The sequence below is a fragment of the Nuphar pumila genome, chromosome 1 (assembly GCF_984573655.1).
Source record: "Nuphar pumila chromosome 1, dmNupPumi1.hap1.1, whole genome shotgun sequence".
Lineage (NCBI taxonomy): Eukaryota > Viridiplantae > Streptophyta > Magnoliopsida > Nymphaeales > Nymphaeaceae > Nuphar > Nuphar pumila.
Window position 1 is genome coordinate 20258416 of NC_143249.1, and position 27712 is coordinate 20286127.

Below are 27712 nucleotides of genomic sequence, written 5' to 3' on the forward strand. Positions count from 1 at the left end.
ATAGCTCTAGAAGAAAGTATATCATTTTTGTGAGTTAAAACAAAGCATTTACATCCGAAAATTCTTACTCTTTTGTAATCGGGAGACATATTGTAAAGTTTCTCAAATGGAGAAAGATTTTTTAAAGAAGATGAAGTAGTTGTATTGATAAGATACGTTGAGGTTAGAACCGCTTCGGCCCAAAAAGATTTTGGAATATTTTTTGAGATTAATAAGGTTCTTGTGGTTTCTAATATGTGTCTATGCTTTCTTTCTGCAAGCCCATTTTGTTGCGGAGTGTTTGGACAAGAACGTTGATGGCAAATTTCGTTTTCTTTTAAATAGTTTTGAAATTCATTGGACATGTATTCACCTCCCGAGTCGGACTTAAGAATTGATAGATTTTCCAAAAATTGATTTTTGACCATTGCATGAAATTCTTTAAAGAAAGAGAAAACTTCGGATTTGCGACTTAAGAAGTAAATCCATGTAAATCGAGTGAAGTCATCAATAAAGACCACATAGTACGAAAATCCTCCTTTGGACAAAATAGGGGAAGGTCCCCATACGTCGGAATGAACAAGTTCAAAAGGCCGAGTGGTGAAATAATTTCTTTGAGGAAATGGAGTGGCTTTAGATTTCCCAAAAATGCAAGCTTTACAAGTCATGTGATTGTCTTTACAAGTATTGTTCAAAAAAGGAAAAAGAGACATTTTTACAAAAATTTGGATGACCAAGTCTCTCATGCCAAATTCCAATACTTTTGTCCTTTACAAGATTGCAAGATGACTTAGATGAAAGAGTCAAAAAATCCATAAAATAGAGATCACCCCTTCTATGGCCTTGCCCAATCAGCTTTCCTGACTGGAGATCCTGCACGGTGCAATCTTTAGGTGAGAAAGAGACTTTGCATCCATGATCGGTGATTTGGGAAACGGAAAAAAGATTTAGATTAATTTTTGGAACGACTCTTACTTTAGGAACAAAGAAGGTTAGAGAAGTTTTAAAATCAAGTGTCCCAATACTTTCAATTTTTAAAGATGTCCCATCGGCCGTAGAAACATAAGAAGATATGGGTTCGGAAAAAACATTAGAGAGTGAGTTTTTATGAGATGTCATGTGAAAAGAAGCACCAGAGTCTATATCCACGTACCTGGAGGTGATGAAGAGTAGGTGATGGCGGCTTCAGATGTTGAAGATGAAGAAGTCTTGAGAAGTTGTTGGAGAACTTCAGAGATATGATTAAGAGTTTCTTTGATATCTCCCTCTTTGACACTTTCTTCTTCCTTCTTTGAAGAGTTTTCTCCAACCGTGGCCACTTTCCCTTTTAGCTTTGGGCAAACCGGTTTAATGTGACCCGGTTCATTGCAATAGTGGCAAATCACTCCCTTTCTATATCCATTATTTTTGTTGATGTGGGGAGGTCTATATGCTTTTACATTTGATCCGGGCCTAGAAACGGCCAAAACTTCATCACTCTTGATACTTAGGCCAAGTCGAGTTTCTTCTTGGCAGACTTCGGCAAGGGCGTCTTCAATGGGTAAGGCTTTACTTCTATGGAGAAGAGATGCCCTAACTTGTTCATATTCCGGTCGTAGACCATGAAGAAATTGGAAAAAGTGCTCCTTTTCAATTTGTTCTCTTCTTAACTCAATATCTTCCGAAGCCACCCATTTAGGCTCAAGAAGAACAAGCTCATCCCAAAGAGGGGTTAAAGAGCTAAAGTAGTCACAGACACTCATATCCGCTTGTCTAGTGGAACAAATTTTTTCTTGACAAAAAAATTGTCAAGCAAGATCCTTTTGGGTATACATACCCTTAAGGAAAAACCATGCCTCATTGGCTCTTCTAAATTTTGCAATATTTGCATAATTTTTGAGGTCCACATTGTTCATAAACCATGCCAAAATTTTGGCATGATTACTTTCCAATCCTCAATTTTGGATTGATGATCATTTATAGCTTTGATGCGTTCATCGCCATCTAAAGCTTTTTCAATATCATTTTCAATTTTAGTGAGAACAAGAGAGGGCTCGCGAGTAGTTCCCATAACAAAACCCCAAAGTTTCTTACCTCTTAGATCATTTTCCATAACGGAGGCCCACATAAGATAATTGGATCCATTGAGCTTGAAAGAAAGCTTAACTTTAGAATCACGTTCCATAAGAGCCAAAAAGAACTTCTTTCCTTCTTTAAAAAGCTTGAGAGGCACGCATCCCAAGGCACCAAAAGGAGAAGGTAGAAGTCGGATCACCAACCTTGCTCTGATACCATGTAATGAAGAGGGGCGGAAGCACCAATAAAGCAAAAACACTCTTTAAGAGTGACCACAATAGCCAAGAACACAAACACTAAAAGTGTACACACAGAACTCACAAAAGTAGAAAATGATTTAAAGTCATAAGTTGAATATTATTAAAGAAAGAAAGAGGAGGGTTAAAACCCCATACCATACAAGAGGAAAACCTCCTCTATTTATAGAGGAGGGAGTAATGAGGAAGACCACAAGGGGCTGCCATGTAGTCGTTGGGAGCCCCAACGGTCATAAATCTGACCGTTGGGGCCCCAACGACTACATGTGTGGGGCCCTTGTGGTCTTACAAAAAGGTGAAAATAAAAAAGAAAAAAAGAAAAAAGAAAAAGGAAGAAAAGAAAAATATAAAAAGAAAAAAGGTTACATGTGGTTTTACCAAAATACCCCTATCGGGTATTTTGAGAATAAAAAAGGAAAACTGTATATATATACATATATGTATATATATACTTATATATATGTATGTATATATATATATATAAGTATATGTATATATATATATACATAATTTAACAATACGTAGATGATATCATTATCACAGGGAACTGCATGAATCATATTGAGGAAGTGAAGAAGTTATTGAGTAAGAGATTCAAAATAAGAGAGCTGCGATATTTTGTTGGGGTGGAAGTTGATAAGACGTATGATGCACTTACTCTTACTCAACACAAATACTCGATGGATATTCTTAATAGGGCATGCATGAAAGATTGCAAACTATTGGAAACTCCAAGTATCATTCATCAAAAATTGAGTTCTAAAGAAGGGGATTTATATGGAGATCCCACTAGGTATCGTAGCATAAGTTGCATGCTGCAATACCTGACCTTTACTAGACCCGACATAGTGTATTCGGTTAATCAGGTATCTCAGTTTATGCATGAACCCCATACATCACACATGGAGGCAGTTAAGCGAATACTTCATTATCTGAAAGGTACAATTGGTGATGGGCTGGTGTACAGGAGAAGTAAATTAAATCAAAGTGGCCATGAAATCATTATCTATCCTGATGCTGATTGGGATGGTGACCCAGATGAACGAAGATCAGTTTCTGGTTGTTGTGGTTTTATTGGATCAAACATGATCTCTTGGAGTAGTAGAAAGCAAAAGGCGGTTGCTAGGTCGAGTACAAAGCCTGAATACAGATCGATGGCTGCTGCTACTGCTGAGGCTATATGGATAAGACATCTCCTGATAGAGATGGGAGAACCAATTGCTCAATCACTTCTATTGTGTGATAATCAAAGTGCCATCACTATGTCCTTTAATCCCATCTATCATAGTCGAGCAAAGCATATTGAGATAGATCAACACTTTGTCAGGAAAAAGGTTGAAGAAAAGGAGATTGAGCCTATGTTTGTGCGAACTGAAGAGCAAGTTGCATATATTTTCACCAAAGGGCTGACAAAGGACAAATTTTGGTTTCTGAAAGGGAAGTTGTTCATGGTCCAGGACCATGCACAACTTGAGGGAGGATGAAAAGAAGTCATTATTGGATCTTGGACCCAAGTTGGGTCTGAGCAGGACCAGACCCAACTACTGTATTGCATCGGATCAAGATCCAAACATTGGAAGTATTGTAAACATGCTTGTTGTAAAAGGGTATTTTTGTACCCTAAAATTATGTAATTGTTATATACTCAAAACATAATACAATGAGTTTGTGCTGAGCTCTTCTTAACGTGTTTTCTCTGCAGCCTCTTCTCTCAAATTTCGTTTCTTCTTTCCTGTACAGGTGAACGTGAAGATATTCATAATTTAACAGATGTTTCATATATACTTCTTCGAATAAATCACCATGAAGAACAACATTTTTCACATCTAACTGAAATAGATCACATTCATTCGATACTGCTAGAGATAAAACAATACGAATCGTCCCCATTCAAATTATTGGGCTAAATGTTTCGTGAAAATCGAGCCCATGTTCTTGAGTGTAACCTTTGGCTACTAACCTGACTTTAAAAGTTCAATGCTGCCATCAGATTTATTAGAATCCAGATTGGATATAGATCCAGTAAAGGATCCATACCCATATAGGCCAAGTGTATGTTATGTTATAATGTAATGTTCATTACTAACTAAGGGGTAATCCCGTCATTGTAAAAAGGATCTGTAACCTATTTACCCTAATGATGATTAGTGTAGACACACAGAAAAAGAAAAGGAAGTGTGGCTGCCGATTCCAAGTATTCCCTCTCCTTTCTCTCTCCTCTCTTCCTGCGCTCCTTCTTCTCGATATTCACAATAACAGAGCACATTTAAGATGGTATCAGAGCAGCCGTTGATCTGGGCGTAAGAGTGGCCTCCATCAAAGAACGAGTAGCCTGTTTTCTCAGTTACGATATGCCCATCTCCACCCACAACCCAGAACTGAGTCCGACCGTGCCTTCTCCACCCAGAATCAAGTCTGTTCCTTCATCAGGGAACGTAAAAAGGGCCCATTCCTCAACCTATCACGCCTGCTCCACCTTCAGCCCTGCCTGCCATCATTCCTCTTCTGCCGTGATCACAGACAAGTCTTCCTTCAGCCGAGCACATCTCCAACAACAGCTCGTGTTCTCCAACAGAAGCAGCAGTTCGTGTTCTCCAACAGAAGGTCGATTCTCCCTATTTCTTGTTCTTCGTGATTCAATACATCTCCAACAACACCTCGTGTTCTCCAACAGCAGCAGCTCGTGTTCTCCAACATCAGGTCGATTCTTTCCATTTCTTATTCTTCGATTCTTTCCATTTCTTTATTCTTTACTGCTACTATTCAAAATCTGCTGCTATTTCCTTTGATTTCAATATATCTGCTGTTATTCCCTTTTGAAAAATCCATATTCAAAATCTGCTACCTACTGTTATTCCCTACCACTTCAAAGTCTGTTGTTATTCCCTACCACTTCAAAGTCAGTTGCTGTTTCTGTTTCTTTACGAGCTGAGTCCTTCTCATTCGTGGACTTGTCTTCTCTTCATTCTTTAATCCCAGCCGAATTCTTCCCATCCACTTGCACAAAGACTGCGAATGGATACCTCAGCTAATCAAGGTCTTTCCTCTAGCTTTCTGGGACAGCTAGTTTCTGAAAAGCTAAACACCAACAATTATTTGACTTGGAAGAGACAGATTGCTCCTTTTATTCGAAGTCAAGACCTTTCAGGCCACTTGGATGGCTCTATTCCAATGCCTCCAGAATTTATCATAGCCGAAACCAAAGAAGATGGAGGATTACCGAGTACTATTCGTAATCCTGCATTTGTTTCTTGGATGAAGCGCGATCAGGCACTTGTTGCATACATCACTTCCACACTATCTCAAGAGATATTGATTTCTATTCCTGATGACTGCACATCCAAACTCTTGTGGGAGGTTTTAGCTCAGACATATTCTCAGATATCAGAGGCTAAAGTGTTGTTTCTCAAACGCGAATTTCAAATGTTAAGAAAGGGGGCAATGAGTATTATTGAATTCTTAAATCAAGTCAAAAGCATTACAGACCAGCTAGCCATGGTTGGATGTCCAGTATCAGATAAAGAAAAGGTGCAACAGACACTGAATGCTTTGGGTTCAGAATATCATGTCCTTGTAACCTCTTTATTGTGCTTACCTACATTACTCAGTTTTGAGGAACTACGTGCCAAACTCCTTCAGTACGAAATGACTCTGAAGAGCATGTCTGATGTTTCAGTTGGACAATCATCTGCACATGAGGTTCTTGCCACAAGGATGATAGTTGATCGTCCACGTGGAGGACGTGGCAGAGGCAGGGGATCTGTCATCCAGGGTGGACGTGGATTACTACCTCCACCAAATTTCACATCCAGCTTTTCAAGGAATGTTCCCACATGCTATCAGTGTAATAAACGGGGCCACATCAAAGCCAACTGTTGGTTCAATCCACAGAATCGAAACAGAGCACAGAATAATAGAAACATTGCTACACCAGGAACTGCAAGTACTTTTCGTGTCAGTGATGATGCTAAGGATCTTCTCTTGTCTGCTATGGCTAACCTGAACCTGAAGTAGAATGATGATGGAATATGGTATGTAGACTAGGGGCAGCGACTCATGTTACTGGGAATGCAGGTAAATTCTCTACTTTGGTTCCCTATTTTGGAAAATCTAATATTGTAACTGGAGACGGGACTCACCACCCTATATCAAACATAGGCAATGTTCTAATTCCTTTGTCTGAGTCATCTATTCCTTTATCTGATGTTGTTCATGCACCAAATATAAAGAAAAACATTGTCTCTGTATCTAAACTTGTTGATTCTACCAATTCATCTGTGAAATTTACTCCTACTTCTGTCTTTGTCAAGGATCTTCAAACGAAGGAGATGTTCGCTAAAGGAGAGCGATGCGGAAACATGTATGTCTTTAATGAAGATCCAGCCTCCAGTATCTTGAAGCTCAAGTCTGATCATGTCTCTGAAAACGTCCTAAGTTTATCCAAATGTAATAAGCCAGATCTCTGGCATTCTCGTCTTGGTCATTGTATTCAAGTCTTTATTGAAAAGTTAGTGTCCAATGGTTTTCTTTCAGAGTCTGTTTCATTTTCATTAAAGAATAAAATGTGTCCCAGTTGTCAAGTTTGCAAGAGTCATGTACTTCCTTTTCATCAAATAAATAAAAGAGCTTCTATTCCTTTTGAGATAATATGTTCTGATGTTTGGGGTCCAGCTCCCAATCCTTCGTCTTCTGGAAGTAAATATTACGTATCCTTTATTGATAGCTTTTCTCGTTTTACCTGGATATTCTTCATGAAACACAAATCAGAGGTCTTTCTTATTTTTCGTCATTTTCATGCGTTAAAAATCAATTCTCCCAAAATATTCAAATTCTCCAATGTGATGGAGGTGGTGAGTACTCCTCTAAAGAGTTTTTAGATTTCCTCCAAGATAATGGGATACATCGTAGAGTTTCTTGCCCTTATACCCCACATCAAAATGGAATTGCTGAACGTAAACACAAACATATTGTTGAAAGTGCAATGAGTATGATGCATGATTGTAATGTGCCCATTAACCTTTGGACAAAAGCCTTTCACACTGCCACTCATGTGATAAATCGGCTCCCTATGCCTATCCTTGAAAATCAGTCTCCCTATTATGTTCTTTTTGGAATACAGCCTAATTATGATGAGTTACGAGTATTTGGATGCACATGTTATGTCCATATTGATAAATCCATGAGAAACAAATTTCAAGACAAAGCCTCCATATGCCAATTTGTAGGTTATGCAGATGAACACAAGGGGTACAGGTGTTGTGACCCTATCAATAAGAAGATCAAAATTTTCAGAAACGTTGTCTTTGATGAAAATAGCTTTCTGGAAGATAAAGTCAGCAATGATCGTGAACATGGTGATATGGCTGATAATTGGTATGATCCATGGTTTAGTGCTGAGCTTATTTCACATGCTGCTGAATGTACCACTTTGGCTCCTGAAAACATACATGATGAGACAATTTCAGATAAGGTAGCAGAAACAGACTGTCAGAGATACAAAGGGAATGTCTACACTAGAAGACCCAGAGAGTAAACAGATGCCCCTGTTGGAGAACACATGACATTACCCAGTAACAGGGAGGCACCAAGAAGATCAAGCAGGATAAGGCATCCAATTGAAAAATGGGTAAGCTATGATAATTTCTCTATGGACTTTCCGGTCTTTCTATCTAAGATTGAAAAACATGAGGAACCACCTGGTTTTTGTCAAGCTGTTCAATCTCACAAATGGATTGAGGCGATGAATGAGGAGATAGAGGCACTTCATGAGTGCCGAACATGGGAGATAGTTGGTCGCCCCCCAGATAAAAATGTTGTTGGCTCAAAATGGGTGTATAAGATTAAATACAAACCGGATGGGAGCATTGAACGATACAAGGCACGTCTTGTTGCCAAAGGTTTCACCCAAGAATATGGTGAAGACTATGATGAGACCTTTAGCCCAGTAGTGAAAATGGGCACCATTCGTATTATCCTTGGCCTGGCCATTGAACATGGGTGGAGCCTTAGTCAGCTTGATGTTAAAAATGCTTTTCTTCATGGGGATTTAAAGGAAGATGTCTATATGGAACAACCTCAAGGTTATGCAGAGGGAGACCCAAGAGAATATGTATGTAAATTAACCAGAGCATTGTATGGTTTAAAGCAAGCCTCCGGGTCATGGTTTGAAAGCTTCTCATCAGAGATTCAGAACCACAGTTTTATTCGTTCCCAACTAGATCATTCTTTGTTTATATACAGGGATGGAACCACTGTGGTTTTCTTACTTATATATGTTGATGATATAATGGTCACTGGTAATGCTCCAGAGCACATTCAACAAATCAAAAGTTTGTTGAGTATGCGATTCAAAATGAAAGATCTTGGGAGGCTAAGATATTTTCTTGGTGTCGAGGTAGACAAACATGATAGAAAAATGTCATTAACTCAGCACAAATACACTCTTGATCTTTTGGCCAAAGCAGGAATGACAGATTGCAAACCTGTGCCTACACCCAGTGTTATCAATCAAAAACTCAGCATTTGTGATGGCGAATTATATCCTGACGCCAGCAAGTATCGCAGCTTAGTGGGCATGTTACAGTATCTTACCTTTACTAGACCAGACATTGTGTATTTTGTAAATCAAGTATCTCAGTTTATGCATGAACCAAAGATAGGTCATATGGATGCCGTCAAACGTATTCTCCGATATCTAAAAGGCACAGTGGGTGATGGTCTCAAGTATGCTCAATCTTCATGGGCAACACCAAAACATGACATATTGGCCTATACAGATGCAGACTGGGCAGGGGACCCAGATGAAAGAAGGTCTGTTTCAGGATATTGTGTTTTCGTTGGGAGTAATCTTATCTCATGGAGTAGCAGAAAACAGAAAGCTGTGGCAAGATCTAGCACAGAGGCAGAATATAGATCTATGGCAGCTACCACAGCAGAAGTAACCTGGATTAGGCATCTCCTTACAGAGATGGGAGAGAGTATCTCAAGTTCAGTCCTCATGTGTGACAATAAAAGTGCAATACAAATTGCGTTCAATCCTGTTCATCACGGTCGAACCAAACATATTGAGATTGACCAACACTTCATCAGACAAAAGGTAGCAGATAAAGAGATTGAACCGGTTTATGTGCCTTCAGAAGACCAAGTTGCTGATATGTTCACCAAAGGTCTCACAAGTAACCGCTTTTGGTATCTGAAGAACAAGTTGCACATGGTCCAATCCCATGCACAACTTGAGGGAGGGTATTAGAATCCAGATCGGATATAGATCCAGTAAAGGATCCATACCCATATAGGCCCAGTGTATGTTACGTTATAATGTAATGTTCATTACTAACTAAGGGGTAATCCCGTCATTGTAAAAAGGATCTGTAACCTATTTACCCTAATGATGATTAGTGTAGACACACAGAAAAAGAAAAGGAAGTGTGGCTGCCGATTCCAAGTATTCCCTCTCCTCTCTCCTCTCTCCTCTCTCTCTCCTCTCTTCCTGCGCTCCTTCTTCTCGATATTCACAATAACAGAGCACATTTAAGAAGATTTTCGTTTGACCTTGTACACCCAGCGACATCCAACAACATTCTTGTCTGTTGGTCGAGAGACTATCTCCCATGTATTATATTTATGAAGAGCTGCTATCTTTTCGTTCATAGCATCTGTCCATCGAGGATTTTTGCTAGCTTCAAGGTAAGAACGAGGCTCTTGTGTAGCATCGTGAGATGTGGCATACTCCTGAAAATCTAATGAAAAGGCTTCATAACTGACTCATTTATCAGGCGGGTGACAGATACAAGTGGATGTGCGAGTGGAGACAACTGGTGGCTGGATAACATTATCATTTGAGGGAACATATGCTGAAATCGATGGACTACCAGCGGCTTGATTTGGCTGATTTGTAGGCGTGCTGATATCACACATGATGGGTGGCTTGGCAACATTATGAACAACATCGTCATTGGGCTGATTATGTAAACTTGCTGTCTGATTACTCACATCTAATAAATCCCGATTTTTTCTGCTGTATACTGGCTTGAAGAACTGAAAACTGGGCTGCTGTATTGGTGGTGGTTCAACAGAAAAAGGAGTGTGTGCAACATCCTCATTGAAGGGAGGCTGCGTTTTTTGAAGAGATGACGACCAAAAGGAGTGCAACGCGGGATTGCCAGCAACAGATGATATTGCTGCACATACATTCTCCTGAAAAACATGTGAGATAACAATTTTATTTACAGCATGATCAAAACATCAATACCCCATATACTCCTCGTCATTGCCAATGAATTGACACAGTTGCCCAAGGAGATAACTTATGACACAACAAGTCATGAATGCGAACAAAACATTGACACCCATATGCACCCAGCCAAGAATTATTAAGTTATGAACCATGCAGCAAAGAATATGATGAATCACCGCCAAGATTGGACAAAGGCATTTTATTTATCAAATACACGGCTGTATGGAATGCTTGTCCACAAACCAGATTTGATATTAGCATCATACATCATAGTTAATGTTGTTTCCACAATATGACGGTGTTTGCATTCAAGCACACTATTTTGCTGAGAAGTCCTTGGACAACTCAACTCACATTTAATTCCATTATCGAGTAAAAATTGTGTGAATTGATTGGACATGTATTCATCACCACCATTACTTCGTAAGGATTAAATTTTTCTAGAGAATTGAGTTTTAACATGAGCTTTAAATCTACAGAAAATGAGTAGTCATCCACAAAAATAATGTAATATTTTGATTTTGACGAAAACATAACGGGAGAAGGTCCTACAACATTAGAATGAAAAAGCTCAAAAGAAAAGGAAGCTCTCTCATTAGATCTGAAAAAGAAAGCGTATGACTCTTATCAATACAACAATTGATGCAAGAAGAAGAATATTTTCTTTTGACATTAATCAATCTTTTATTACATAGAAGATCAAGAAAACTCGAATTGCAATGACGTAATTTATGATGCGAAACATCAACTTGTGGATGAACTTTTAGACTTGACGACGACGAAAACAACGAATGATAGTAGGGCTTTGGAGCTTCATTTAGGACATATAGGTTTTCACATCTTTTTTCCTCTGCGAGTGTCTGATTCGTGTGAATTCCCTTAACTGAAATAGAGGATAGAGAAAAAGAGACACATGAGTTAGTACCACGACAAAGTTGAGAAACAAAAATAAGTTTTTTATGAATGTTAGGAACAAGCAAAGTGTTGGGCAAAGAAAGAGATCCTTGTGGAAAAAATGGATGTGCCTATGTGAGTAATATGGTTGTGTTTTCCATCTCCCGTAATCACACTCCCATTATCACAATAAAGTTAAATATGAAAGAGTTTACCTGAATCACCTGTGACATGGTGTGTTGCCCCTGGGTCCATAAACCAGTCGTGTAAGGAGGTGCTAGGAGCGAATCCTTAAGAAGCCTGAATACCAGTCCATGAATTTCCGACAGGATTATGATGCTGTTGGAAATTAAGCTGCCCAAAGCAAGCAGTAAGAGTCACTAAGTCATGTAAACCAACAACAGACGAAGGATATGAGCCAGTAGGAGTAGGAGCCTAAATAAAATTTGCTGGAGCACGCGGACCAGCACCTGTTAGAGGGCAAGTGCTCGAAAACGAGGAGGAATCAATACTGTAGGTGCGCGATAGGTAGGAATGTAACACCAATAACAGTTGGAACAGGTATGACTCTTCTTCTCACACATTTGACATACTATGGTTGTTTGATTGGAAGAAAAATTTGGTGTGGGGAGAGTACCCTCTCCACTTCCAGCAAAATTATGGCCGCGACCACGCCCTCTTCCTCTCTAGGGATTTATATTTTGGGCTGCAACCATAACCTCATGATGTACTTCGTTCTGAGATCCTGATGATATATTAAACATGACCTCATTTTCCAAGAGCGTGGTTCTCAATTTATCAAAAGGTGGATGAGGCGTAGTGTTAGTGTAACAATAGTGAACATGTTATATTCTTGGCCAAGCCCTGTGATGGTTTTCGTGCATATATCTTCATTTGACAATGGTGATCCGATGGCAGCAAGTTGATCCACTAGAATCTTAATCCTGTCCGGATACTCGGCTACAAGCAAATCCCCTCTTTTAATCTTTGCAAATTTTGCTTTTAGCTGATGTATTCGGGGAGTATAAATCTCTTCGTACCATTGATGTAGAGTATCCCATATAACTTTTGCGGAAACTCCAGATGGGATGTGTAGAAGAACTTCATGAGAGAGTGACTTTGATGAAGGCTACATCCGATTGATCATTCTTCCTCCACGCGACAAAATCTTGATACGTCTTGCAAAGAGAGGTGAAGATCAAATTCGCTAGGATCTGATCAGATCTGTTGTTGATTATCAAATTTGATCAGATTTGAACTTGACGCAAAAGAAATCACGTCAGATATGATTCGAAGAAAAAGAAAAAGGGATTTAGGGTTGAATAAAGAGGAAAGGAATTTGAAGGTGAACCGAAGAAAGAATAGCCAAGATCAATGAGGTTTACCTCTTTTCAGGATTTGATTGTAAAACCCAAAAATAAAATAAAATAATAACTTGGATTCGGGTCGGTTTCGGAGCCGGACCCGACCCGGACACAATGGAGGCACCGCCTCCCTCGCGCCTTTTAAAGACAGCGAGGCAAAGGGGGGAGGTTTCTCGAAACCTCCTTCCCCTCTGCTCTCCCGTTCTCGCTCTCTAGGTTCTCTCTGCACTCTCTCTCGCCCCCGACTCTTTCTCTCATCGGAGACCTTCCGACTACCAGGCCACCAGTGATGCTCGCACGCTGGCGACCCTCCCTCGACAACCCCCAGGTACGCTCCCCTCGTCCTTCTTCTCCTTTTCTTTTCGCCTCTCTCTCTCTCCCTCACTCTCCGTTTGCGCGGGGGGGGGGGGGGGGCTGAGCCACCTCCCTTCCTCCCTCGATCGCAAGGGAGGGGCAAAGCCCCCTTCTTGTTGCCTTAAATCGCAAGGGAGGGGTAGAGCCCCCTCCCTGCGATGTGTTTTGGAGGGAGGGGCCCAACCCCCTCCCGATGTCTCTATTTGCAGGGGAGGGGTTGGTCTCCCTCCTTGCGTCTCCTTTTGGCAGTGGAGGGGCCAAGCCCTCCCTGTGCTCCCTGCGGCCAAGGGAGGGGTCGAACCCCCTCCCTGCACCATCTTTAGCAGGGAGGGGCCCAACCTCCTCCCTGCTCCCTCTTCTCTGGCGTTAGGCAGGGGCTTCACCCCCTGCCTGTTCGCGTGTTCGTCAGGCAGGGGTCAGGCCCCTGCCTCTTTGCTTTTCGGCTGGAAGGGGCAGAGCCCCCTTCCTCTTCTCCGGCATCAGGCAGGGGCTTCGCCCCCTGGCTGTTCGCATAATCACCAGGCAGGGGACAAGTCCCTACCTCCTTGCATGCTCGACAGACAGGGGCGAAGTCCCCTGCCTCCCCTTCGTTGTTGACAGAAGCCCCTGCCTCTCTTCTACTTTGTTAGACAGGGGCGCAACCCTGCCTGCCCTCGCTTTCTGAGGGCAGGGGTGCAACCCCCTGCCTCCTCGTAGTTTGCCAACAGCAGGGGCTGACAGCCCCTGCTTCTTGCGCTTATAGCAGGTGCGCAAGGGCACGATGCCCCTGCCTCTGCTTCCTTCACGTCAGGACAGCGGCAGTGCCCCTGACTTTCTATTTTTGGTATTAGCTTGCTAAGATCGTCGCTTTTGCAACACATACGACGGATCTCGCTTGCGCTTCACAGCCCGAGCCGTCAATCGCCTACACCCGCAAACGCCATCAAACTCGCAACTCTCCAAGGTAGGGCAAGATTGCATGGAGGACTTGGACAATTGAATTGAGTTCAATTAACTAAAAATGACAATTAAATAAATATATATGCATATATATATTTATTTATTTATATGAGTACGCATTTAACTCAAGGACGCGATTTCACGATCCTTGTCCTTTACTTTCTGTCATGTCTTTCGTTTGCCGCCGCGCTTTGCGCCTACGCTTCGCTTATGCATTTCTGCTTTCAATCTTTCTTTTGCTATCGCGTTTTGCGCCCAGGCTCTTGCTTTTGCAAATGTTTCGTTATTGCCTTGCCATTGCAGATGACGCTAAGGTTTTCGCTCATTGCATGTGCTATAAAGGCATCATCGTGGAGGATGCAAGAGACATTTACCACTCTCCCTCTTGCGACAAGAGTTGAGTCGAGAGCTTAACGATACATCCTCGTATGAGGAGATGGATAACTCACAAGGATCCTGACTCTTCGAGTAAGCAGTCCTGCAGAGTAGACTTGAGATTTTAGCGAGCTGCGCAAAAGCATCAAAGACTGCCCAAATCGAAGCATTTGGAAGTTTGTGATTGACTGGTTCTGTTCGTCTATTCGACATATCTCGGGTAACCCCGAATTGGCGTTTCAGCGAACTTCTTAGCGGGTGGTTCTTTTGAGAAACCTGTATCTCGTCTATCGAGGCCGGTATCGAGTCATGCGAGGCATGTAGATACCCCGATAGCGGATGAGATTCTAGAAAATCGCATGCCAAATGTTGGCACAAGCTGTTTGTTGTTTCAAACAATAAATAATCTCAAAACTAAAGTTTGAGAAACATTACATCTTTATGAAACACTTCTGTTGAGGTTCCTATTGAGGAGCTATACCCCTTTCATCCTAGAGTACTCGTAGTCGTGCACTACACGTTAGTACTGCGATGATCGGATGAGACAGTTGTGCGACCTTGAATAGTGCTAAATGCACAATGTTGTAAACACATAAAAATGGGATCGCCTTCACAGGAAAGATGTTCGCGTGGTTAAAAGACCACAACATGTAGAATGGGTTGTTAGTTAGGCAACGCCTAACGCACCCATTCACCCTTTGGTTTCTGTCAAGAGAGAGGATGGATCAGTAAACAACTCCAATGGATAGGTTGTTAACAACCACCCCACGGGCAAAGATTCGGCCTCCCCAGTCATTGGAGTTAGGGCAAGGAACTACCAGACATTATCCTAGATGGTAGATCCCATGGACTTCTGCAGAAGTTAGATGCATCCGTTGCCAAGTACTTGCCTTTGAAGAATCCTCTCTCGGCTAAAGCCGTCCCCTTAATAGCAGATTTAACTAGCTATTCGGGTTATTGAAAATACATAGAATAACAGACGCCCGAACTAGTCTCAGTTGTTTCTACGATTTGTCTGCACGTACCCGCAAACCAGTAATATCAAAACATAAAGTTTGTTCACACTGGTTGATGGGTCATGAGACTTGCTTGTTGCGTGGTAGTTCACAACTTACGATCAAATGAATCGTCATGGTGCGTTTGACAGTTGCACTGCCTACTTGCTTTGAACTACTTACTTGTTTTGAACTGCTTACCTGATTTTAACTGCTTACCTGTTTAACTGTTGATCTGCTTTAAACTGCTTAACATGCTGAATTGAATGTTCTTAGTTCAGTTTCCTGTAGTCTCTCTTGTGCACTTACTAGTTTTTCGCGAAACTAACCCATTCTATGGGTACAGATGATGATTAGGTACATCACGGGCGATGGCGCGATGGCAAAATGACTTCAAGACTTCCTTTTCCTGCTCTGAGCTCGCGTCCTGGACGTTTTTGGGTTTTGTTACGGATTTTCTTTTGGATATCCGAATTTTGTACTATTTAGGTACTTCTTTTAATGAAAGTGGCTTTTCCAAGTGTTTTGCAAGTATCATGTGTAGTGAGTTTTGGTTCTTTTAGCTAACGTGCCTAAAGTTGTCAGGTTGCCTTTCTAAATTCAACAAAAGAATTATCTTTCGTTGATTACATAAACAAACTCTGAAAGGAAAGAGATTTTCTTCTAGTCTCTTGCCTGTTTTCGAAAAGGTTCGCAAGTTTGAAATTTTGGGGCGTTACATTGATACCATGTGAAAAATCCTCCAGAGATTTGTTCCTGCACAATAAATAGACAAGAAAAGAAGAAAACAAAGAAAGCTAAAGTGAGAGGACCTGTGGATTAGAAAGGAAGACGTCTCTTTAAATCTGGCGTCTTTTCTTATATTTATATGTGTGTGATATGTTACATTATGGTTCTGGATTCAGATCCCGATCCCGATCCCGATCCCGATCCATATACAAACAATGAGTATTCTTAACAAAAAGAAATAGTTAAAAGTTGATGACACACTGTTGATTGTGTCCATGAAGGGTCTTGGTGTGCTCGAGTGTCGTATCACATCAACGCAAGATACACATGCCAAGTGATTTGTCCTTGTAACATGGAGAGAGGGAGAGAGATGCCATCATGAAAAGGAGTTATCTATAAGAAAGAGGAAGAAGCAACCAGATTGTTCCCTTCCATGGGCCGAGTATCTTCTACCTTAAACCACACGACTTTACTTTGATAGCCATCCATCGATCCTAATTCCTTTTCTTACCAAGCAGTATTTATTGCATATCGATGGGAAAAGGATGTGAGGTCCTTTAATTAGTTAGAAATAGCCTCCCTGTCTCCCTTGCAAAACTTGAAGTTTCTATTTGGTATATGCAATAATGAAGGGGTTAGCATTAATAACCACCGTTAAAGTTTTAAACCTTTAGTTTTACAACCTTGAATTTTATGATTTTTTAATCAAAAGATTGTGATGAAATGGAAACAATGAAAGTTTTTGCACTAAATTGAATCTTTTTCATTTTAACTATTTAAGTGTTTTTATCGAAGTTGAAAAATACATTTGTCACTATCAATATATGTGGTCTGTGTGTGCGCACACGCATGTGGTGGGGGGAGGGGGTTTACAACTTTACATGTGAATGCATGTTTATTTGTGCATATGTATGTGTGTAGAATTTGCTTTTCATGTTTTGTAACCACAGTTGCTTTTTGATTTTAGGTATCAACAAGCCAGACGTTAGGTTTGTGATTCATCATTCTCTACCTAAATCTGTTGAAGGTTATCATCAGGTGTGCTGTAGTTACTAAACTGTTTTCTATTGCACATATTCAATTACTTTGAACACTGATTCTTCCATTTTTGTGCACATGAATGTTTGTTTCCTTTGCATAGGAATGTGGGCGAGCTGGAAGGGATGGTCAACGTTCATCCTGTGTATTATATTACAGCTATAGCGATTATGTATGTTGCTGCTTGAATGTGATCTAAATGATTTTTCTGCAATTGGAATGGGAAGCAAATGAGTTTCGAGGAATTTGTTTTCTAATCTTTTTTTCCCATTTTGTTTGTTGTAGATTCGGGTTAAGTATATGCTTAGTCGTGGAACTTTTGAACAGAACCCCTTGGCATCTGGAGCTGGTCGTTTGGAAACTAACATTGAGAATCTTCTACACATGGTATCTATGCATGCTTAAGTGCTGGGTTTGTTACTTTTTTTGTCCAAGGCTTGTGCTTCATTATTGCTGTTCTGGAAACTGCAAGACAGGTTGGTTATTGTGAAAATGATGTGGACTGTCGAAGGCTATTGCAGCTGGTTCATTTTGGGGAGAAGTTTGATCCTAGAAATTGTGGAAAGACATGTGACAACTGTTGCAAGATGTTGACTTTTGTTCAGAAGGATTTCACAAACATAGCAATGGAGCTGGTTAGGAACTGGGTTTTCTGCTTGTTGTTTTCCATTTCCACTACACTCTTCCAGTTTGCTCATGAATTTGATGACCTTATATTTGGTAATTTCTGGGTTAATTAATTTGTGTTTGATATTTTTCATTCACTGATTGATCGCCTGCAGGTAGAATTAGTAAGGTTAACTGGTGAACGCTGCTCTTCATCTCATATATTGGATGTTTATCGTGGTTCATTGTGTCAAAGTGTAAGTTCCTCACGGATTTGCTATTTATTTATTATTACTTTGTTTTCATTAGCATGACTAGCTGATCTCAATGGTTAGGTTAAAAAACTCAAACATGACACGTTGAACCTCCATGGAGCAGGAAAACATCTGGAGAAGACCTTTGTATCTCGTGTGCTACGTCATCTTGTTATTGAAGACTTTCTTGTTGAGGATGTTAAGAAAAGTGATATTTATGGATCTGTCTTGTCGGTCTTGAAGGTTTGGAACTTCCATGTATTTGTTCGAGTGTTACTCAATGCTTCTGTTTGATCATTCCTTTTAGATGGTCATTTAGCCAATCCTTGCTAATTTTTGTATGTTTATCTCTGCAGGTTAATGAATCTAAGGCTAACAACCTTTGCTCTGGCCTGCAAAAGATCATTTTAAGGTAGTTTGATATCTGTATTATTTTTTTCATGAAGGCATCATACTTTGATATTGCTTTACGAACTGTTTTATTTTTTTTTTCTGGAAATGGATCCAAGATTGCAAGTTATACCTTTTCTGTGTACCTATCTTGTAAAGAAAAAGTTGCATGAGAAAATAAAGGACATAAACCATTATGAATTGAATCACATCTGACCTAGTATGGGGTACCTTTTCCTAATTCTTTGTGTGCAAGCCTTCTAATATTGGTATGTACTTCAAATACTTTGATATAAGAACAAGATTGAAGCTAGATTGATTAAGCTCTCACAATAAGCCATAACTACCTTGAGGGTAAGCCACCTTTAGTTCTCTAGAAACTCTTTAGAATGTACCACTTATGAGTCTTATCTTATTTTTTTAATAATGTCCAAAGGAGAATAATTATAGGCAGAGGGTGCACATGCAATTACCTATTTTAGTAGGAAGCTTATAACTCCCTTATTGTAAATGCCCCCCACATTTGAAATAGTAGCTTGTATCCTATGTAACATGTGTGCTTCTTTACCCCTGAAGCACCTGAGTCTACAGTGTTGGGTGTGGGTGCAGCACCCGACACGGCTGGGTGCGGACAACCTCACATCCGGCCATTTTCATCCAATTTTTGACTTGGTCAACTTGATTAAGTCTGAAGTCCAAATTTGAAAAACAAACTTGAAACCCTAAAGAAACTTATGGTGCTATGTGTATATATAGATTTTAGAATATGAATTTGCTACAATATTTGTACATGAAATCTAATAGAACAACAACAACAACAACATTTGTACATGAAATCTAATAGAAAACAACAACAACAACAACAACAACAACAACAACAACAACAACAACAGCAACAACAACAACAACAGCAGCAAGCACAACAACAACAACAACAACAACTTAAGTTTTGGGATGAAGGCGTTGTTGTTGTTGTAATGGCCCATAATGTGCCAAAATTTCAGGACTCATAAAATCATATTTTTACATTGAAAAAATGGTCCATAGTATGATGCCTAGCAAACTGACCATCTAAACACATCTATGAGGTCAGATTGAGTGGATATAGTTTGCACCTATGATTTTCCAACTAGATTGTACACAAAGTAGTAGGAGTGTGTGTGTGTGTGTGTTTCTGCAACCCTCCAATCTTTTTTTTTTAAATTGCCATGTCACTGTCGAACTGATGTATATGCTTTAGTGAGCCACTTATGGGCAAGCGAACACTTTGAGAATGTGACCTCTTATGAGTCAATACAAGAAAACACAAGCATAAGCCACTTATGGGCTTAGAATATTCATAAAAAATATCAAATGTTATTAGGGAACAATCCCTAGAGAAACCCTTACAAAGTGAGGGGGTAGACCCAATTATATACCAGTGATGGCTCTTAGAGAGCCGTTGGGACCTACCCAACGACTAGAAATCTAGCTGTTGGGTAGGGTCCAATGACTCTCTAGTTATTCTCAAAAAGCCCATGATGGCTGAGAATTATTACAATAAAAGGAATAAATAAAAATTCAAAATAAAAATTACAAAAACACTTATTTATGTCATACATGTGAAAAGACCAAAATACCCCTAAACTACACATAAAAAATGTATAGAAATGCATATGTAAACATATATGTTTACATTTAACACTCTCCCTCAAACTTACGGTGTGATCACAAAAAGTTTATCCAATAAGAAATGAAACCTTGGGAAAAGCAAGGCTTTTATGAAGAAATATGCAAGCTGATATTCTGAAGTCACATACGACAGTGAAATAGTCTTCTTCAACAATTCTTCACGAATATAATGATAGTCCATTTCAATATGTTTAGTGCGCTTGTGATGCCTCGAAATTTAAAACCTGAATTTTTACCAAAAATTTTGAATTTTTTTTTTAAATGTTGCCAGCGGAAATCAATTTAATATTGAGTCTTGTTTTTGAAAATTTTGAGCGAGCCACAGGGGTGAAATAAGACAAAGCAATTATCAGAGTGAAAACCAAAATATTATTTACATTATTTTTGACAAAATGTACAGATAGTTCTAAACATAGGAATACAAAATATTATGAATAAAAGTCCCAAGTTGTTCCTTGGATCCTCCGAAGAGCTCTAGTTTCTCGATGTCGCTCCTGCCCCGTTGCATTCATGGACCTGAACCTGAACAAAAATCCATTAAAGGGTCAGATTTCTGTCAGTGTCGTAAGTCTATACCAATTTCCGTAATTCAGAATATTAAACATATTCAATCAATTCAGGAAAAACATTTTTACTAAAAGTAAGACAGAATACAAAACAAAATTGTTTGCAAAATTAGGGCATATTTTCATTTCAAACTGTAATTAGAAAGGGTCTTTTGCTTCGATAATTAACCATCCACCCTGGCACGTGGGGGAAGACCATCGCAAACAGTTGAGGTATTCGGGGGTGTATTATTCTCAGATGTTTTAATCTCGGATACTTGACTGTAGTGGACCCAAAGCAGGCAGTCTGTGTCTTGGAGAATCACCGCTAAGGGAGAACAGAAAGTAGAATGTATCCTGGACTGCTGCAGTAGTTGGGGATCTATCACCTAGGACATATGGATAGCCCCAGCCACCGTAGACCTACGAGTGAGTGAAGACCACTGGGGACGCCTCGCTCCAAAAAATCAGAGCAAAATTACTCAAGGTTGTACCATCTACCTTCTCAAAGGCAAAGATCAGAACATAATGGGTCAGAAGGGCTGTTTTTATTATAGATATTATTTTAAGTGCCTTACACTGTATAGGCGAGAACAGGGGGTTCAATAATCCAAGTATCCATTTTTCGGGTAATAACCAAAGTCATGTATGTGTACCCGACCCAATCTGTACTTGCTCTGTATATACGAGTATTTCGCCAATGTGACAGATTAATATCTTAAGTTTTGTGTGTAGGCATGTTTTATTTATTAGATAGTGATTGTTTCACACTTTGGGAGTTAATTTATTTCAAGCTCGTACACGAGCTAATCCCAGGACGAAAGTATGCCCTTTACACCATTGTGTATCGGAAAGGTTTCTAGGACCTTGGTCTCTTTTGGGCCGTAACTAGTTTCGGTGCAAACTATGTTATTGTTGGTAGGGTTTTCTGAACCCAAAGATCTATTCTTGAGCTAAACAACGATGCACGTTGTTCTAAGAATGCTTCAAATATTTTTATCTTAGAAAGGCGAATAAGCGAAAATGTAAGCATAAAGTAATATTTTATTCGGAGTGTGATGTGTACAAAAACTACTATTTTATTTGAAACATAATGCATATGCCTATATTATTTTGTTCGGAGAATCATTATTTTATTTGGAGCTTGATACACATATATATATATATATATACATATATATTATTTTATTCGAAAGAGATGTACGCACGACTATTTATTTTATTTGAAATATAATCATTTTTCTCAAAGTATATGGTACGTACCAAAACTATTATTTTATTTGAAATATGATTATTTTATTCTAAGTATGATAGGTACCAAAACTTATTATTTTATTTGAAATACTTGTTTTATTCAAAGTATGACACATATCGAAACTACTTTATTCGAAATGCAATATATATATTCATGATACAAAATGAATACGTTATGCATAATATAAGCAAACGTGTATGCTTCCAAAATATGTTTAAATATTCGGAATACACATGCATTTGGATAGAGCTTACTTTGTAGGTCACGGTGATAAGAAACGAAAAGTTCCCAAAAATCTTGGGAAAATTTTCCTCCAAGATACTCTTTGATGTGTGAAGGTGAAGCCGACCGTGTGCGCGGAGTTAACCTGAGTTGAGGTGGTGATGGTCGCACTCCGACCGAACCAAGTCGCCAAAATGTGAGAGGTCAATCGACTATATAAGGTAGGTGAGTTCGGTATGCAGGCCGAGAGAACTCAAAACAGTGAGGTGAGTGGCTGGAACGTGGACTGGGCTTAGGCGAGGACAAGACCTAGGTAGGTTTGGACCGAATTAAGTGGTCAAAAGGGTGCCGGACTGAACTAGGTTCGGAGATGCTGAGCTTAGTGAGGGGGAATAGGCGTGGGTGCAGTCCGGGCAGGGTTTAAATACGGCAGACTAGGCAGGTGGGTTGGGCTAGCTTGGTGCATCTGGCTCGGTTGGGTGGTGGTAAGGTGTGTGTGTAGGGAGTGGGGGTGAGACCGGGTGAGCAAAAGGGAAAGTATTGGTGAAAGTGGTTGGGCAGCCACCAAATTTGGTGGTGAGGGAGGGGAGGGTTGCTGATATGGGAGAGGGAGAAAATGAGGAGAGAAGTGAGTTGAAGGAGCTTATGAATGAGGAGGGGAGAAGAGGTCTGTGGTGGCAACACCCAGCCCTCCATGTGTAACATTATGTTACACTCGGTGAAGTTCTTAAAAATAAGAAGTCCAAAACAGTGGGCTCCTCTTGTTTGACCTAAAATGGGCCTTGGGTCTTTGGGTTGGATCTTGATGATCCAACCCTAGGTCCAGCAGGCTCATCCAGTTCAGTTGACTGAGTAAGTCAGAACTTAGTGTAATTAAGCATAGTTATACTTAAGTTATATATATAGTGTATATATATATATTATATGTACATTAATGTCCTGCCTTAATTCACAAAACCTGGTTGACTGACTCAGTCAGCTAGGGAATGGACGAAAATGACCTTATTGGTCATAAATGTCTTGCAATATTTATGAAAATGACCATTTTACCCTTGATACTTTCTGTGCATGTTCCGAATGCATTTTAACTCTGATTTCGATGAAATCAAAACTGTTCTTGGTTTTTCGATACGAATGCAACCAAGTGTCCAAAACTCATAAAACCGACCTTCAAATTTACGATTTTCCCTTGAAGTTGTCGGGCATGTTTTGCGAGCTTACGAGCTTTGATTTCGACAAAATCACTTGCGTTCTTTTTAGAATTTCGATGCGATCGCAACCTTGTATTCAAAAACCATAAAATATGTTGCCAAAAATATTCATTACCTTAGGTATTTATATTCGAACAAAAAAACTCTGAAAAATTGTCGGGTATTACAACGCTCATGAAAAATTTGATTTCTAGCAATGTAGATGACACTTTTGTTATCTCAACATAGTCTTGATGACTGTCACAATTACTCCCATATGCTTCAGAAGATGCTTCAACCATACAATTTCAGTTATAGTAGTTGCCATGACTCGATGTTCAGTTGCTGTGGAGGATAAAGATACTTTCGTTTGCTTGCATTTTCATGATACCAGGGAATTGCAATGAAGTAAGCAGAATTACAAATAACAAAGTTGTAGAACACTTATAAGTCCAATAATGGACAAATATAAATATAGTAAACAAGCACTTTAAGTGCACACACAAATCCACAAAGGGATAATGCCAAAGGGCTAACAAAAAGTTAATATTATTGAGAATATGAGAGAAAGGAATGAGTACATGTGAAGGGGGAACACCCCTATTTATATACAAAAAAAGGACAGAGAAGACCCTTGGGAGCTCCCCACTCTTAGAGTCGTTGGGGAGCTCCCAATGGTCATATTTATGACCGTTGGGGCCCCAACGACTCTAAGAGTGGGGCCCCAAGGCTCAAAAGAAAGAAATAAAAAAAGAAGAAATAAAAGAAATAAAAAGTTGTTCCTAATAAACAACTATAAGTACAAGTAAAAAGACCAAAATGCGCCTATCAGGCAATATATATATATTAGCACTCCCCCTCAAACTTTACGAGAAAAGAATTGAAAGTTTGCTAAGGAGAAAGAAAAAACGAGGAGCAGAGCTTTAGTGAAGAAGTCAGCCAATTGATACTCCGAGGTGACATGACAAAGTAATAGTTCCTCTTAAATGTTCATCACGAACATAATGACAATCCATCTCAATATGCTTAGTGCGCTCATGGAAGGTGTGCTTGCTTGTTATATAAATTGCACTTTTATTGTCACAACATATCTTTGATGGTGTTGAGATGATGATTCTCATATCACTGAGAAGACTTTTAAGCCGCACAATCTCCATTGTCGTTGTAGCCATTGCAAGATATTCGACTTCAGTTGAGGATATAGATACTTTTTGTTGTTTTTTTCACCTCCAAGAAATCAACGAATATCCTAAAAAACTACAAAAACCAGTAGTTGAGATTCTATCATTTAGATTACTGCCTCAATCAACATCAGTATAAGCAGTTAAATCAAAAGATGAGGAAGAGTAGATGAAAAACCTTTTCAAAATGATATTTTTAATATATTGCACAATCCTCATTACTGCTGTCATGTGCACTTTGGTAGGAGCATGTTGAAACTGGCTAGCTGCATGAACAATATGAGCAATATCAAGTCGGGTGATGGATAGATAAGTGAGAGATCCAATTAATTGACGATATGGAGTAGGATCTTCAAGCAATACACCATCTTCGAGTCTTAATTTAGCATTTATGACTTATGGGGTCTCCACATTTTTTTCCATCTTAAACTCCTGACTTAGCACATATGTCAGTACCTATTTTTATTTGAGAGAGAATATATCCTCTAGGGGAGTAGGCCATTTCAGTGCCTAAAAAATATCTCAAGAAACCCAGGTCAGACATATCAAAAGGTTTTTTTAAGATTGATTTAATTTCAATAACTCCTTTGTCATTTTCTGTGATGATCATATCATCAACATGTAAAAGAAGAATCACAATAGTAGTACTTGTTTTATTGACAAAGAGAGCAATGTCAGTATACCAAGAAATAAATCCTAAATTAACCAAAACATTATTAAATTTGTCATACCAAGCCTTAGGGTCTTGTTTAAGACCATACAAGGCCTTTTTAAGTTTTAAAACTTTTCTATTTAAATTTACCCATGGAGGAGGTTCCATGTGAACTTGTTCACCAAGTTCTTCATTCAAAAAAGCATTTTTAACATCTAATTGGAAAATAGGCCATTTTTTAATAGACGCAATGGCAATGAGAGCTCGAACACTTATCATTCGTGCTACTGGGGCAAAGGTTTCTTCGTAATCTATTTCATATTCTTGAGCATACCCTTTGGTAACTTACCTTGCTTTATATCTTTATAATGATCCATCACTTTTAGTTTTAACTTTAAGCACCCATCTTCATCCTATAGGTTTCTTCACTAGGGGAGGATCAACTATTTCCCATATTTTTCTTAAGAACATTAAGATCAAATTCCATAGCTTCATTCCAATGAGAGTATTATTTGGCATCATTATAATGAGATGGTTTATAATAAGAGCGAAGAGTTTTTAAACATGCTCTAAAGTTTGGAGAGAATGAGTCATATGATACAAATCTACTTGTAGAACTAGAGATACAATTTGATTTTCTAGGTTGGGATTCTTCTAAAGATTTGTTTTGGGAGAACTTGTCAAGGGCACATAGATGATTACCTTCACCCCGTCTGGTATACACTTGTGAATCATTTGATATATGTTCATTTAAATTCTCATGTTGATTACTATCCTTATCATCAAGTGACTGCTCACTACTAGAGCTATTTGTCAAAAGATTCAAATACCTCAGTAGAGTTAGTCTCATCATTTCTTTGTAATAAATCAAATAGAAATGAATAATCAATGTTTTCTCTTGATTCTTTGCTATCAATCTCATTTTCATTTTCAAGAAAATAACGTCTTTTGAAATATAAAGTTTGTTATTTATTGGATCAAACATCGATATCCTTTTTTATTTTCTCCGTAGCCTAAGAAAACACACTCAATGGCTTTTGGGGATAGTTTTTCATTTTTATGAGTAAGAACATAACACCTACAACCAAAGATTCTTAGTCTTTTAAAACTGAGTCATTTTAAAAAGCTTTTCAAATGGAGAAACATTGTTTTATGAGGACGAAGGAGTTCTATTAATTAAGTTGAGTTTAGAACGGCTTCAGACCAATTTTTTTTTGGAATATCCTTGGAAATTAAAAGAGTCCTAGTGGTTTCTATTCTATGTCTATGCTTTCTTTCTGCTAACCCATTTTGTTACAGGGTTTTAGGGCAAGACCTTTGATTACAAATTTCATTTTCTGTTAAGTAATTTTGAAAATCATTAGACATGTATTCTCCTTCCGAATCCGATCTAGAAATAGAATGGTTGCTTAGGTGTTGATTTTTTATCATTATATGAAATTCTTTAAAATAAAAGAACACATCGGATTTATGATTTAGAAAATAAATCCATGTGTATCTAGTAAAACCATCAACAAAAATAACATAATATTAGTGACCTCTTTTTGATATGATAGGTGAGGGATCCCATTCATCTGAATTTACTAATTTAAAAGGCCACGTAGGGACAAAAGTTTTTTGAGGAAAGAGAATTGCTTTCATTTTTCCAAAAATGTAATCTTTATAAGATATGTCTTTTTCATTACATTCATTTCTCAAAAAAGAAAAAAGAGAATCTTTGAAAAGCTAGGGTGGTCAAGTCTCTTATGCCAAATATCAATACTTTTGACATGTACAAAATTGCAAAATGGCTTGGGTGAAAGAGACCAAAAATCCATAAAATAAAGATCGCCTCTCCTATAGTCTTGCCCAATCAGCTTCTCTGACTGGAGATCATGCACATTGCAATTTTTAGGTGAGAAAAACTTTGCAACCATGATCGAAAATTTGAGAAACGTGAAAAGATTTAAATTTAATTTTGGAACCACTCTTATTTTTTGAACCAGAAAATTTTGAGAATGTTTTGAATCAAGTGTTCCAATACTTTCTATTTTTAAAGAAATTTCATCGGCCTTTGAAACATAAGATGAAGTAGGATTAGAATAAAATTTGGAAAGAACATTCTTATGAGGTGTCGTATGAAAGGAAGTACCTGAATCAAGAATCCACATACCTCGAGGAGATGAAGACGATGCAATGACAACACCTGAAGTGGAGGATGATTTGAGAAGTTGTTGAAGTGCCTCCTATATTTGATTAAGCGTGTTTTTAATATCTCTTTTATTTTTGCTTGCTTCTTCTTTCTTAGGTATGATTTCATCAACGAAAGCAATCTTACCTTTAAGCTTATGACATATCGGTCTAATGTGTCCTGGTTCATTACAATAATGGCAAGTGACTCCCTTCCTATATCCACTATTATTGTTAGGCCCATTTCCATAATTATTTGGTTTTATAAAGTGTGGTGGCTTATAGGTTTTTACATTTGGATTCGGCCTATTAATGGCCAAAACATCATCATTCTTATGGGTCACCCCAAGACGGGTTTCTTC

The 27712-nt window shown here is 38.9% G+C and overlaps 1 protein-coding gene across 1 annotated transcript in view; it reads left to right on the top strand.

Moving 5' to 3' along the window:
- Nucleotides 1–27712, top strand: part of RECQ4A (DNA helicase (RECQl4A)) — an 86156-nt gene that overhangs the window by 49152 nt on the left and 9292 nt on the right. The window contains exons 18-24 of the mRNA XM_090010888.1: nt 17145–17215; nt 17319–17387; nt 17501–17602; nt 17692–17850; nt 17998–18078; nt 18157–18318; nt 18432–18487. Of these exons, the coding sequence (XP_089867014.1) occupies nt 17145–17215; nt 17319–17387; nt 17501–17602; nt 17692–17850; nt 17998–18078; nt 18157–18318; nt 18432–18487 (700 nt within the window). The remainder of the gene's footprint in view (nt 1–17144; nt 17216–17318; nt 17388–17500; nt 17603–17691; nt 17851–17997; nt 18079–18156; nt 18319–18431; nt 18488–27712) is intronic.